The following is a 14,901-nucleotide window of genomic DNA, read 5'->3' as shown; positions in this document are numbered from 1 at the left end:
AGGGGCATGTTTAAATAGTACATAGAATACCTTGATGGACATTTTTAGTCTAGTTTGTGTGTATTGAATTTTTACAATTTATGGTTTGACATTATGTGCTTGAACCTTTTAGGAAATGCGCCGCGCAGCGGAAAATTTTCTAGAATGAAGTACGAAAAATGTGCAGGAGGACCCTTTTTTCTTTCAAATAAGCTTTTTTAGAAAATTTCAGTCGGCGAAAATGGGGGGGCAAAAAGACATGTTTGCCCCCCCGTCCTGGGGAACGGGGGGACAGTTGCCCCCCCCTGCCTAGTATATAATAAAGAATTATTTCATATTATTTTTTGTGTAAATTAGGCATATACATACACGATTAAACACCAATTATTGTTCAAATGATGAATATAATTTATGCTCTGTCGGAGGGGCATGTTTAATTTTACTGCCGATTCGGGTAATCAATAACATCATCTTTAAAAAAAATATCAAAAACTATCAACATGATGACTGTTATGTCCTTTACACTAAATACACCATCTATAATCTATCCACGCAAGGTGTCACCATAGTCACTAGTTCGGTGCTGTAGGCAGGACGAAAACTGGTCTCTATGGCTTAATTTTATATTAACATAAAATACAGTACTAAAATTGTGATTTGTTTCAGAAAATGTCCCAGAAATGGTGATTTTAAAATGAAAAAACTTCATGGGCTTTCAGCTGTCACGGGAACTTAGCAATTTAGTACATTTGACAGATAGCAATTAACATTTTAGATGTTTGGACAATTCATAGCAAAACAAATATTGTTATTAATGCAGACATTTAAAGAATTATGGTCATTTACATCATTGGGCTCATCACGAAGCAGAATTTACAATGCGATGCTTATTTGGTTTCACAGTCATTTCAATTTCAAAATGTAAAAAAAAAAAAAAAAAAAAAAAAACAGAAAAATAATAAAACAATTATAGCATTTTGATTTCGGTCAATACATGGTTATATCGACCACAGATTAAAAAATATCGACCTCGGACTACGTCCTCTGTCAATATTTTTCTTTGGTCGATATAACCTTGTATCGACCTCATCAAAATGCTATATTTGTATAAAATTTATATATATACTATATAGAAAGAGAATGTAGAACAAAGAACAATTAAACAACAAGTTTTACCAGAAGTAGTAATCAATGTATTATTGAAATTTTTGTAATATTGATATGGATATAGAGGCTAACAGCCTGCATCCATTATATATCGTATTAAATCATATTGAAAGGCCCCGGTGGCAGTGTGATATGGAGGTTTATTTACCCGAAGGTGTAATAAAGCTTCATATCACACTGCCATCGGGGACATAAATTGTTTATTATACCGCTAATTCACGACTCGCTACTTTGGTTTAAATATTACTTAAATTTGCGATAAGTAACAAACTGACAGTTTGCGCTTCATCTGTTATTGTTGTACAATCGGAAGGGGAGATTTTGCCGGTATTGTTGTTATCCGTGGATCTGTTTCGATCAAGATCTTCAAAAACCGTATCTTTGTCACATGTGCGCTTTACAACATCTCAAAGAAGACATTTTGTTTTATATTTTAGAGGAAGCAATACAGTATATTCTCCCACCATCAAACTATCAATACGTACATGTATTGACAATTGTTTTTTTTTCTACACATGCCAACCTTACATCGGTGTACGGGAGTTTGTTTGTAATAACACTCAGATGTTTAAATAATATACAGCTTTGACATTTCAGATCATTTATCACTTCTATATGATCTTACATTTCCATAATCGTCCTTGTATGTCGATGATTGTCCACTTATAGTCCCTAAACTGAAACGTAATTGAGAGACCGTACGGAGACAAAATTGTAAACTGTCATTATAAAATAGCATTAGAGAATATAAATATGGTTGATATATCGGAGAATATCCGTTGGTACTAAAGCGTCCACGAATACATATGCGCTTCCCTGTCATTGTCGCCATGGACGTCAGCGTCAGACTGTTTGGTGAGTTATTTCATTGCCTATACGCATACCGGTCGTACCGATAGCGTTCATTTGCTCACATAAAGGATGTACATATTATTGAATGCACAATTTGATTTAGATTCGAAAGTATTTGTTTAAAAGAAAATGTAAAAACACCACGTCCAAGGTTACGTACATATATTGTAAACAGAAAGATTAATTTATCATATATCTAGGATGTTTAGTTCAATCTGCTAACACATTCTATGAATTAAAAATATCCAGTATATCAACAAACATTTCATCATAACATATAATGAAAGTTTTTTTTCCTTCAGTCGTGCAGATACTATATTAGTCCAGTAAAGATAGGGTGTTACCTCAAAATAATTGCAACAAAATTTTTTCTTTGTTTTTCATACAGATCTGACTTTGTTTAATTCAAGAAAAAAAGTCGCCACGAATAAAAATTTGGGAAAGTGTTTTTCTTGACCCCCAAAAAGTCAAAAAGAAGGGATATTTGCATAATTTGCCAACTTTAAAGCCAAATGTAAACTTACATGGTTATCATGAGATACTAGAAAATTACTGTATTGCAAGAACGTTATAAGGACAGCACAGATTGCCAAAAATCTAAGTTGAAATCAACACAGGGAAAACGTATGACAGCATGAAAATTGCATAATTATGTCCTTGTAACAGCCAAATATGCTTTTGTTGGATTGTTAAGACAAACAATTGTTATTATCAACAATACCATTGATACTCATTTTGGTGGAATCTTTTTAAATAAAACTTGTTGATTAAAGGCTTTAAAAGTAAAACATTTTACTTTTACTACCTGAGATAACATGGTTGCTCAAAGTTGGTATTTTGGCCTTTTCCAAAGTCCAAATTGAATAATATGTCTTTTTTATTCAAGAATTATTCAGTAAGTACTGTCTCAAGTGTTTAGTTAGTTATTAATTCAGATTATATGTAGACTAAACTCACCTAAAAGAGACAACTATATCAAGATATCCCCAAAAATAAAAGACGTGAGGTCGATCAAATCCTCATTTAGTGCCAATTTGGCTAAACTTCTCTAATTGGCTAAGTCCTTAAGTTGAAATATCAAAAATGTGAATATCTATTTTGTGACTAATCAGATCGCAAAATCCTTTGGCAGATATTACCACCATAATGGAACGTTCTTATAAAGTGAAATTGAAGTGATTTTTGATCAAATATTTGAATAGGTCAGTTTTTCATTTTTCCATAATGGAACCGTATGGGGGGTTACATAATTTTCAATGAGATAAAGGAATAAAATAAATGTTCAATTTCAATGTTATAGCTGAAAATCATCACAGTTCTGATTTATTTACTGGCAAAATTTTATGACAAACGAATAAAGCATATTCGCAAAATTAAGATTTTTGTATTGCAAATTTATTGACTTAGACATATTTTGATATTCAGCCAAATTAACGTTATATGAAGTTTTTACTACTAAATAAGATGCGCATATTTATACCGTTTTTAGGTTTCGACGATTTACAGGATCGGGCAGGATCGGGCAGAAACGGACAGAATCGGGCAGGATCGGGCAGAATCGGGCAGAATCGGAGTACAAAATAGTCGTTAAAATGATAAATATGTATTAAATTATAGTGTAGATATCAGTTTTATTAATTACCGATTTGACAAAAAAAGTATGAAAAATAATATTTTTCTTGCATGGTCGGACAGAAAATTACCGAGCAGGATCGGTTAATTCTAAAACTGATTGCTAATTTAAATCAGAGAAAAATATTCAAAATAGTTAATATGAATATGATCTTGATAAATAAATGTGAAATATATAGGTATTTTCACAAAATCCACGTAATACTTACGGCGCAAAGATCAATTGCAATTTGCAGTTCGGATAAAATAGACTCTATATATACGGCCGGGCAGGATAGGTCTTTCGTACATATAAACATTCATAAATCGTGCTCTACTTTTAATTAGATTTAATAAGAATAACTATATCATTATTAGTTAAACTAATTGATATATGTATGAACTGAAAAGGGAAAATTTATCAATGTACATTGCGCTAGCTTAGATAAGTGTTAAATGGTCCAAAACGACGATTTACAGGATCGGGCAGAAATAGACTTTTTGATTTATAGTTTTTACCGAAATGTAAAATATTATATGAAAACCTTAGTTATTACGTCTATTACACCTTATTTTATACAACCAATACCGGTATGTATGGACTATGAGGAGAAGTTTAATGTACTACAAAAGATAAAAGTAAAGTGGCTTGAATTAAAAAAAAAAAAAAAACGGTATACAAATTTGCGCAGAAACGGACTTTTCTTTGTACTATATTTTCTACGTTTATATATCAATTATAATTAATATTATTACATTGTATTATGTCTTTTACTCAATAGTTTCCATTATAGTTAAGCAGGACAGTGTGAGATGTAATTTGTTTCCTTTATATGCAGGATCGGACTCTAACAAGGTAGGATCAAACTCTAAAAAGACAGGATCGGACTTTATTTCCGCAGGATTGGACTCTAATAAGGCAGGATCGAGCTTTAAAAAGGCAGGAGCGGATTTTTTTTTTCCGGCAGGATCGAACTCTTATAAGGCAGGATCGGACTTTAAAAAGGCAGGATCGGACTTTAAAAAGGCAGGATCGGACTTTAAAAAGGCAGGATAGGACTTTATTTCGGCAGGATGGGACTTTAAAAAGGCAGGATCGGACTCTTAAAAGGCAAGATCGGACTTTAAAAAGGCAGGATCGGGCTTTAAAAAAGCAGGATCGGACTTTAAAAAGGCAGGATCGGGCTTTAAAAAAGCAGGATCGGACTTTAAAAAAGCAGGATCGGACCTTCAAAAGGCAGGATCGGATTTTAAAAAGGCAGGATCGGACTTTATTTCAGCAGGATCGGACTCTAAAAAGGCAGGGTCGGACTCTAAAAAGGCAGGATCGGACTCTAAAAAGGCAGGGTCGGACTCTAAAAAGGCAGGATCGGACTTTATTTCCGCAGGATCGGTCTCTAATAATGCAGGATCGGACTTTAAAAAGGCAGGATCGGACTCTAAAAAGGCAGGATCGGACTTTAAAAAGACAGGATCGGACCTTCAAAAGGCAGGATCGGACTTTAAAAAGGCAGGATCGGACTCTAATAAGGCAGGATTGGACATTATTTCGGCAGGATCGGGCTTTAAAAAGGCAGGATCGGACATTAAAAAGGCAGGATCGGACATTAAAAAGGCAGGATCGGACTTTAAAAAGGCAGGATCGGACCTTCGAATGGCAGGATCGGACTTTAAAAAGGCAGGATCGGACTCTAATAAGGCAGGATTGGACATTATTTCGGCAGGATCGGGCTTTAAAAAGGCAGGATCGGACATTATTTCGGCTGGATCTGACTTTAAAAAGCCTGGATCGGACTTTAAAAAGGCAGGATCGGACTTTCAAAAGGCAGGATCGGACTCTAATAAGGCAGGATTGGAAATTATTTCGGCAGGATCGGGCTTTAAAAAGGCAGGGTCGGACATTATTTCGACAGGATCTGACTTTAAAAAGGCAGGATCTGACTTTAAAAAGGCAGGATCGGACATTATTTCGGCAGGATCTGACTTTAAAAAGGCAGGATCGGACTTTAAAAAATCAGGATCGGACTTTAAAAAGGCAGGATCGGCCTCTAAAAAGGCAGGATCAGACTTTATTTCTGTAGGATCTGACTCTAATAAGGCAGGATCGGACTTTAAAAAGGCAGGATCGGACTCTAAAAAGGCAGGATCGGACTTTAAAAAAGCAGGATGGGACCTTCAAAGGCAGGATCGGACTTAAAAAGGCAGGATCGGACCTTCAAAAGGCAGGATCGGACTTTAAAAAGGCAGGATCGGACTCAAATAAGGCAGGATTGGAAATTATTTCGGCAGGATCAGGCTTTAAAAAGGCAGGGTCGGACATTATTTCGACAGGATCTGGCTTTAAAAAGGCAGGATAGGACTTTAAAAAGGCAGGATCGGACCTTCAAAAGGCAGGATTGGACTTTAAAAAGGCAGGATCGGACTCTAATATGGCAGGATTGGAAATTATTTCGGCAGGATCGGGCTTTAAAAAGGCAGGATCGGACATTATTTCGGCAGGATCTGACTTTAAAAAGGCAGGATCGGACTTTAAAAAATCAGGATCGGACTTTAAAAAGGGGGGATCGGCCTCTAAAAAGGCAGGATCAGACTTTATTTCTGCAGGATCTGACTCTAATAAGGCAGGATCGGACTTTAAAAAGGCAGGATCGGACTCTAAAAAGGCAGGATCGGACTTTAAAACAGCAGGATCGCATCTTCAAAAGGCAGGATCGGACTTAAAAAGGCAGGATCGGACCTTCAAAAGGCAGGATCGGACTTTAAAAAGGCAGGATCGGACTCTAATATGGCAGGATTGGAAATTATTTCGGCAGGATCGGGCTTTAAAAAGGCAGGATCGGACATTATTTCGGCAGGATCTGACTTTAAAAAGGCAGGATCGGACTTTAAAAAATCAGGATCGGACTTTAAAAAGGGGGGATCGGCCTCTAAAAAGGCAGGATCAGACTTTATTTCTGCAGGATCTGACTCTAATAAGGCAGGATCGGACTTTAAAAAGGCAGGATCGGACTCTAAAAAGGCAGGATCGGACTTTAAAACAGCAGGATCGCATCTTCAAAAGGCAGGATCGGACTTAAAAAGGCAGGATCGGACCTTCAAAAGGCAGGATCGGACTTTAAAAAGGCAGGATCGGACTCTAATAAGGCAGGATTGGAAATCATTTCGGCAGGATCAGGCTTTAAAAAGGCAGGGTCGGACATTATTTCGACAGGATCTGGCTTTAAAAAGGCAGGATCGGACTTTAAAAAGGCAGGATCATCGGAAAAAGGCAGGATTGGACTTTAAAAAGGCAGGATCGGACTCTAATAAGGCAGGATTGGAAATTATTTCGGCAGGATCGGGCTTTAAAAAGGCAGGGTCGGACATTATTTCGACAGGATCTGACTTTAAAAAGGCAGGATCGGACTTTGAAAAGGCAGGATCGGACTTTAAAAAGGCAGGATCGGCCTCTAAAAAGGCAGGATCAGACTTTATTTCTGCAGGATCGGACTCTAATAAGGCAGGATCGGACCTTCAAAAGGCAGGATCGGACTCTAATAAGGCAGGATTGGACATTATTTCGGCAGGATCGGGCTTTAAAAGGGCAGGATCGGACATTATTTCGGCAGGATCTGTCTTTAAAAAGGGGGGATCGGCCTCTAAAAAGGCAGGATCAGACTTTATTTCTGCAGGATCTGACTCTAATAAGGCAGGATCGGACTTTAAAAAGGCAGGATCGGACTCTAAAAAGGCAGGATCGGACTTTAAAACAGCAGGATCGCATCTTCAAAAGGCAGGATCGGACTTTAAAAAGGCAGGATCGGACTCTAATAAGGCAGGATTGGAAATCATTTCGGCAGGATCGGGCTTTAAAAAGGCAGGGTCGGACATTATTTCGACAGGATCTGGCTTTAAAAAGGCAGGATCGGACTTTAAAAAGGCAGGATCATCGGAAAAAGGCAGGATTGGACTTTAAAAAGGCAGGATCGGACTCTAATAAGGCAGGATTGGAAATTATTTCGGCAGGATCGGGCTTTAAAAAGGCAGGGTCGGACATTATTTCGACAGGATCTGACTTTAAAAAGGCAGGATCGGACTTTGAAAAGGCAGGATCGGACTTTAAAAAGGCAGGATCGGCCTCTAAAAAGGCAGGATCAGACTTTATTTCTGCAGGATCGGACTCTAATAAGGCAGGATCGGACCTTCAAAAGGCAGGATCGGACTCTAATAAGGCAGGATTGGACATTATTTCGGCAGGATCGGGCTTTAAAAGGGCAGGATCGGACATTATTTCGGCAGGATCTGTCTTAAAAAAGGTAGGATCGGACTTTAAAAAGGCAGGATCGGAACTTTAAAAAGGCAGGATCGGACTCTAATAAGGCAGGATTGGACATTATTCCGATCCTGCCTTTTTAAAGTCCGATCCTGCCTTTTGAAGGTCCGATCCTGCCTTTTTAAAGTCCGATCCTGATTTTTTAAAGTCCGATCCTGCCTTACAATAAATTATCAAAATAACAAGTATTTTCCGAAATATTAACTACCAAAATGGGAGTTTTCCAAAAATCTAAGTATAAAAACTCTTCAAATTGGCACGATCAGTCAACTTGACGGGTTGATATTTAGTTAATTTCTAGCTAATGTATCATTGATCATGCTTTAATATCAAAGAAAAAGTAATTAATCCTTTAAGACATAAAACATTAACTGATATAGTTCAGGGTAAAATTTTATAAATGTTTGCATCTAAAGAGAACAAAAACGGTATTGCCAGCTAAATTCAAAGGTTTTGAACCGTTTTCATTCTTCTTTATTTCTTGGATTGACTGTAATTATTGTATCATTTCAACTTATTTGTACTTTTCTAAAGTTTGTCTTACTATATACCCGATTTCATATTTCAAGTATTGCAAAAATAGCAGATATTGTACTTTAAAAGTGGTCAAAAGTGTGATTTCTTTATATTTTCTTATTTTTCGGGTGTTGAAAAAACGACTTTCCGAACATATAATTTTTGGCGACCTTTTTCATAGTAAAATACTAAGATCCTCCAACCCAAAAAGCAGAAAACAAATTCTGTTGCAATTATTTGGAGGTTAGGCCTCTATTTAATATGTTGTAAATAAACTGGTTTTGGTGTATGGTTTCACACTAGTTACATGTAACAAAATGTTTTCATTAAACTTGAGAATCAAATAGAAAGATTATTTTTTAAAAATAAACTGTTGATTACCAATTGTGATATTGATTAAAAATCAACTTTGGCTGAACTTTGGCTGAACTTCGCATCGAAGGAAGCTAGTATTAGCTTGTGGTGATGCCTCTTGATTTTCTTGACTGGTTGTAGCTACGGTTGTCCCTTAGTGGATAACTTTACTACTTAAATTAAAATGATAAATTAAAACATTTTTTTTTCTTTTTATTATCTACTTTTTTTATTTGTGCAAAATATTAGGAGATTCATTTCATCACTATGACATTAACAACTCCAAATTTACCTTTGTACTTGACTTTTAGATTTTGATAAACCATTCAAACCTATCCGTGATTGGAATTGAAAGGTTTAACAAATCTGTTTTAGTTTACTTGTTTTAGCGAAACAAATGGTCATAGACATGTATCGTCACGATCGTCGTACGGACAAGGGGCGTTGTCATAATGCAACAATGCTCCCGTGATTCAGATTGCCCAGTGGTTACATTGACGGGTTTTGAGACTACACTCTCCCAATGTTCCCGTGATTCAGATTGCCCAGTGGTTACAATATTCCCGTGATTCAGATTGCCCAGTGGTTACAATGTTCTCGTGATTCAGATTGCCCAGTGGTTACATTGACGGGTTTTGAGACTACAAACTCCCAATGTTCCCGTGATGCAGATTGCCCAGTGGTTACAATGTTCCCGTGATTCAGATTGCCCAGTGGTTACAATGTTCCCGTGATTCAGATTGCCCAGTGGATACAATGTTCCCGTGATTCAGATTGCCCAGTGGTTACAATGTTCCCGTGATGCAGATTGCCCAGTGGTTACAATGTTCCCGTGATTCAGATTGCCCAGTGGATACAATGTTCCCGTGATTCAGATTGCCCAGTGGTTACAATGTTCCCGTGATTCAGATTGCCCAGTGGTTACAATGTTCCCGTGATTCAGATTGCCCAGTGGTTACAATGTTCCCGTGATTCAGATTGCCCAGTGGTCACATTGACGGGTTTGGAGACTACAAACTCCCACTTCATGATAATTATGGAAATCAAACATGGCGTCTAGTTCGAATGTCGTGCAACTGAATAATGTCTAAAATAGCCTCAAAATACACCGAAAACTCCACATTAGTCTGCTTCTCTCTATATGTCAAAAACAAAGATGGGAAATAAGACAGGATCGAAAAAATCTATTCTACACATTGAAGTTGTGACATTGAAATATGCGGTGCCAACAATACATGCGATGCTTTCGCACTGCCCTTCAAGTTCTACCACCCTCTGTAGGCCAGAAGGGATGTACAAGCGACTTAGAGACTACGTCAAGACGCACAGTTTATATTCCAGTGCAGAGCAGTTTTCAACACCATGACAGTATGACTAATTCGCCGCTCAACTTTCATTGTAACATTTAAATTCGTGAGAAGTTCCTAAAATTTCGTCGACAAGTTTCCATCTAGCCTGGTCAAGGTAAACACCCGAGGAGCAAATATTGAGAGTTTCAAACCAGCATTATTGGCATATTTTCTCAATGTGTGTTTGTTTGTTTTTCATAAAATACATTTCTGAAGGGATAAAATTCGTTGGTACTAAAAACCGGAAGTATGTAGTTTTAGTCTTAGTCCATTTCACAATACCATGTTGTCTCTGCTATTTTATCCGATATGACGTTGCGAATCTTCCGATTCCATGCTACAAATGCCTACCATTTTTCTTATAGCTGCGGTTTTCTTGTTGGTGACTACATCAGCGAAGCGTACACCATGGTCTAGCTTTCTGTTTCGGAAACAAGTTCCAATTCCATCGCCTCTCTGTACTTCGTATACTGAGCTACAGATGGCGTTGCAACTTAGGTTCCGTTCAACTGCGGGGGAAAAAGCCAGACTTCAATTTGAGAACAGCACAGTCGTGACACATGATGACATATATTCACTTGCTGAGGAAATGTGCAGGTATGCCTTTAATTTGTTCTCTAGAACATGTCCCTTGTTAAAAAGTACTGGAATTTATGACTTTTGATATATAAACATAATAAGGGTCGAATGTAACTCTCTGATTGATTTATTTAATAAAAAAACATCTAAATAAACTCTAGATTTAAAGGGTCTTTTTCCGTCGGCGAGTAAACAGAAGTGCCACAATCAAAGTACATTTTGTTATCCGCACCCATGCAGTTAAATCAACGTAAATGTAAAAGTGCTCTAAACAAGGAATTTGTCTGCAAATCACTCTTGTTTTCCGCCATTGTTTTTTCTTTATTACATTTTCAGAGTGAAATAAAAGGTTTTATGGTGAGAATATATATATGGTATTTTTGACCAATCAGAACATAACTAATTAATTACATAAAATTATAAAATTAAACCAAGCACCAGTTGGCCTAGGTTAGACCTAAAATGGAAATGTAAAGAAATGTAATAAATCGAGCGCTAATAAATAGAATATTCCTTGTTTCTTGATGAATAACAGTTATATGTCATCTCTTGAAATGAAATATAACTGTAGTTCATCAAGATACAAGGAATATCCTCTATTAATTGCCTGACATTGTTTTATCTAAGGGTCACTATCAGTATTTGCAATAAGAATTATTTTAAATAATATTAGCAGTTAAGATACAATCAAATGGATTAAATAGCAGACAAAACCTACACAACTATTCTCCACAGATGTCACAAATGGGTTACAAGAGTCATACACTATGTAAGATAAGTATTTTTGAGATTATAGTTGAAATGAAATTACGTAATAATAACATACAATTACAAAACCCCTGCGAGATGGTATTCATGGCATCATGAATGTTCATGAATGATTCATGAACTTTCAAGAATATAAGCAGATTGTGGTTCATGGAGAAAAATTCACGAATATTCATCAAATGACTCTCATGAACTCTTCAATTTATGAATTCATAAAACATTCTTGATTGTTGAATTCTGAGACCAATGTGTCAAGAATTATTCATGAAGTTTTATGCATAACTGATATTCAAAATGAATTAAAATGACTTCTAGTTAACTTTCTCACCAGAACAGTCACAATCCAAAATGGCTGCTGTGTCTGCTTGAGTGTGTATTAATACCTGGATTATACATATTGCCATCACAATTTGTTTCATCAAAATATTGAATTGAGTAAGAATTTCAGAATTCTTGAATAGCATTTCCATTGGATTGATAGAAAATTCCATAGAAATTTACCATTTGAATTTTATTGAAAATATCACAAGAAACCAGTGGAATTCCATCCAATAAAAAATCTGGCAAATTTTACCATTGTTCCACTAGAGTTCCACGGAAAATACCACTGAAATTCTACTGGAAATTTCACTGGAATTAAGTGGAAATCCAACGAAATTTTATGTAAGGTCACCACAGCTGCGCGAGTTGTAGTTCATGAATACCTCATGACTTACCATGAATAAACATTTATGATCATTCATGATGGTTTTAAGTTCAAGAATAATCTTCGAATAATTTTCATATGAATATATTGTCCATGAATGTTCATGATTTCATGAATAAATGTGATTCCTGAATGTGTCATTATTTTATGAATAAAAGATTCATGAATGTTCATGAATTCACAAATGAAAGGTTTCATAAATGTTCACAACATCTTTTGTCCTAAATTATCCATGAAGTTTTAAGTTCATGAATTGAATGAAAATATTCATGAATAATTAAAAAAATATTGATGGATTTTATTCATGAATAATTCATGAATTATTTATCAACGTCTCGCAGGGGAAATATTGGAAGGGAGATAACTCACATTAGAGACTATGACCCAAAAATGAATAATGAACTTCAATACAATTCATATGATTGCTTTCGTTACATGTAATTATAGGTCTGTGGTAAACATACTCACTTTTATACAGGAGTATCCCTATCGAAATCAATCGGATTATTGATGACGTGGCAGATTGTCCCAATAGGAATGAAGTTATATCAAATATGGGCATATTCAGTGGACTGTGCTGGGCGGTTGGAACGATGACACCCTTTCTTCAAGACTGTATGTATTAATTTAAAGAAAAATTCATTTCCATTGATAACATAACATTATTCATATTTTTGATAGGTGAGTTCAAATACATTCATTGACTTGGATCGAATTGAAATTGAGAGCGTATAGCACTTTTAATAACATTATCACAATATGTGCCGGTCACTAGTGTTATATGACCTTGGGCTATTGTCATTGGTGGGAAATTTATTGTGACGTCATGACAGAAATAGTAAAATGACGTCAGGAAAAATGACGTGACGTCAGGATTCGAATACAACAAGACAAAATTGGGGCCACCACTAGCTTTTCACAATATATGTTTCTTCAAAATGAAGGCTGCAGTAATTATGCGATAAAAAGTATCTTAAATGTGTATTCATTTCATATGATAATTTATGAAACTTGTCTCGAAAGCTGGCAAAAACATCTTCTAAGATTCGTTTCATAAAATGTCATATGAAATGAGCACTCATTTAAGATCCTATATAAATCATTGATATTAATATGGCTATATGTAAAGAAAAAAAATAACACTAGCTAGATAGCAGAAATACACTAATAAACCGACCTGTTCGTACAATATCATCTATCCTTGTTAGGACATTATTAACTAGAAAACAATGCATGTAGTACTTTCAGGATTCACCGCCGTTAACTATGGCTGGCACACCAGTTGTTCCGATCAGGTGACACCGATTTTGCGAAGATGCGAACAGGAACCCATTGATCCATCGAAAGACATGATAGCAGGTCCGAAAGTATACAAAAGGTAATAAAAGCGACATACCCACATTGTATATAATATACCTTCAAATAACGAATTTTGAATTTAGCATGCATGTTTGATTTAATTGTTTATGTAAATGATTCTGTTTATGAAATTTTCGCACTTTTGGAGGAAAGAAATTGAATAATAAGTATATCAAATAATATAAACATTCAACTGCCAATAGAGGTATACCTTAGGAGTAGACTGATCAACTGCCAAAAGAGGTATACGTTAGGAGTAGACTGATCATTGAGGATATCTAAAGAGTGTTTGTAAATACTACTTTGTAATGATAAGTGATAAAAAGTCCGATAGTTTTATGAAAAGTTAAATAATTTATTTTATATCTATCCGTTTATGGTTTATTCCATATGATTAATCAATTCGTTAGATTGATAACGTAGGACAACATTAGCACATATTCTTATAACGATAATGGAATTTAATTACTATTTACATATACATTGTGTTGTACCGAATCTCGCCTTTCAATTCAACAAGATATAGGTCAGTACTATTGGTCCCACTGTAAGGACATGTTACAAGCGCTATGATACCTGCTACATGGTGCATTCGCATGAATAAGTATGACATTGTGATTTATTTATCTGTTTTGGAAAATATAATTGTCAACCTTAATTCTTTGTCATGTTCTTAAACGTTTGATTAAATGGATATATTTTATTAGATGAATATTGGTTTCCCCGTCTGTATGTATAAAACTTACAAACAGTGTGACCAAAATACCCCATCAGACACTTTATTCAATGGCTTGATTGATACGCTCTCTAAATAAAACACCAGTAGAATACAAATTTAAATCAAGATTTTTTAATAGAAAGAGTACTAACCGGATCTACGTTTTTTATTTGTTTCTTTTCAGGGTCATGATTGAAATGGAAACCTGCATTTCGAACCAATTTGATGTTGTGGAGTCCGTTGGTGCTGCATGTGGAGACGTCGGTAGCCTTAAAAGATTCGCTCATATTTTGAATCTATTCTTTGAACTCGGACCTGGCGTTACATTCGAACTCTCCGATTTCGGACTAACACGATAAAACACGAAGCTTTATTGGCTTCCTCATGATTTGATGACTGAATAATATAAAGTAAAGATGCCAATCGCTGATAATGGTTTGTTATTTTTGTAAAGTGAAAGACGAGTATTTCAAGTTAAGGTACCACTTACATGGAACAGTGTTTTATGTTGACTAATATGAGGCATTGATCGAGACATTGTATCTGATATCGTATAATAAAGGGCAATGAAGCAGACACAAAAATGACAACAAATCCACTTTACGAAACAAAAGATAATTGATAATCTCTC

General features: G+C 35.7%; 1 protein-coding gene across 2 annotated transcripts; it reads left to right on the top strand.

Moving 5' to 3' along the window:
• The first annotated feature begins 1,864 nt into the window (after positions 1-1,864).
• On the top strand, positions 1,865-14,697 carry LOC138316338 (uncharacterized). 2 transcript variants are annotated; one of them, XM_069258023.1, is made up of 6 exons: positions 1,931-2,001; positions 3,488-3,571; positions 10,506-10,737; positions 12,672-12,808; positions 13,433-13,571; positions 14,455-14,697. In XM_069258023.1, exons 1-6 carry the CDS (start codon positions 1,953-1,955, stop codon positions 14,627-14,629), a joined length of 816 nt encoding a protein of 271 aa, XP_069114124.1. In that variant the 5' UTR covers positions 1,931-1,952; the 3' UTR covers positions 14,630-14,697. The 2 variants fall into 2 exon arrangements, with proteins under 2 accessions (XP_069114126.1, XP_069114124.1); XM_069258025.1 differs by lacking the exon at positions 3,488-3,571 and having other exon boundaries at positions 1,865-2,001.
• Positions 14,698-14,901: the final 204 nt, after the last annotated feature.

Source organism: Argopecten irradians, chromosome 2 (assembly GCF_041381155.1).
Source record: "Argopecten irradians isolate NY chromosome 2, Ai_NY, whole genome shotgun sequence".
NCBI classification, from domain to species: Eukaryota; Metazoa; Mollusca; class Bivalvia; order Pectinida; family Pectinidae; genus Argopecten; species Argopecten irradians.
Note: the sequence above shows the minus strand (reverse complement) of the source record. Positions and strands in the feature narration are given on the sequence as shown.

Bases quoted from the DNA above. Each gene is read 5' to 3' on its own strand.
- LOC138316338 (XM_069258023.1), top strand. From the start codon at position 1,953: ATGCGCTTCCCTGTCATTGTCGCCATGGACGTCAGCGTCAGACTGTTT. The intron at 3,572-10,505 runs GTACAAAATAGT...TTTTTCTTATAG, and splicing joins CAGAATCGGGCAGAATCGGA to CTGCGGTTTTCTTGTTGGTG. The intron at 13,572-14,454 runs GTAATAAAAGCG...GTTTCTTTTCAG, and splicing joins GGTCCGAAAGTATACAAAAG to GGTCATGATTGAAATGGAAA.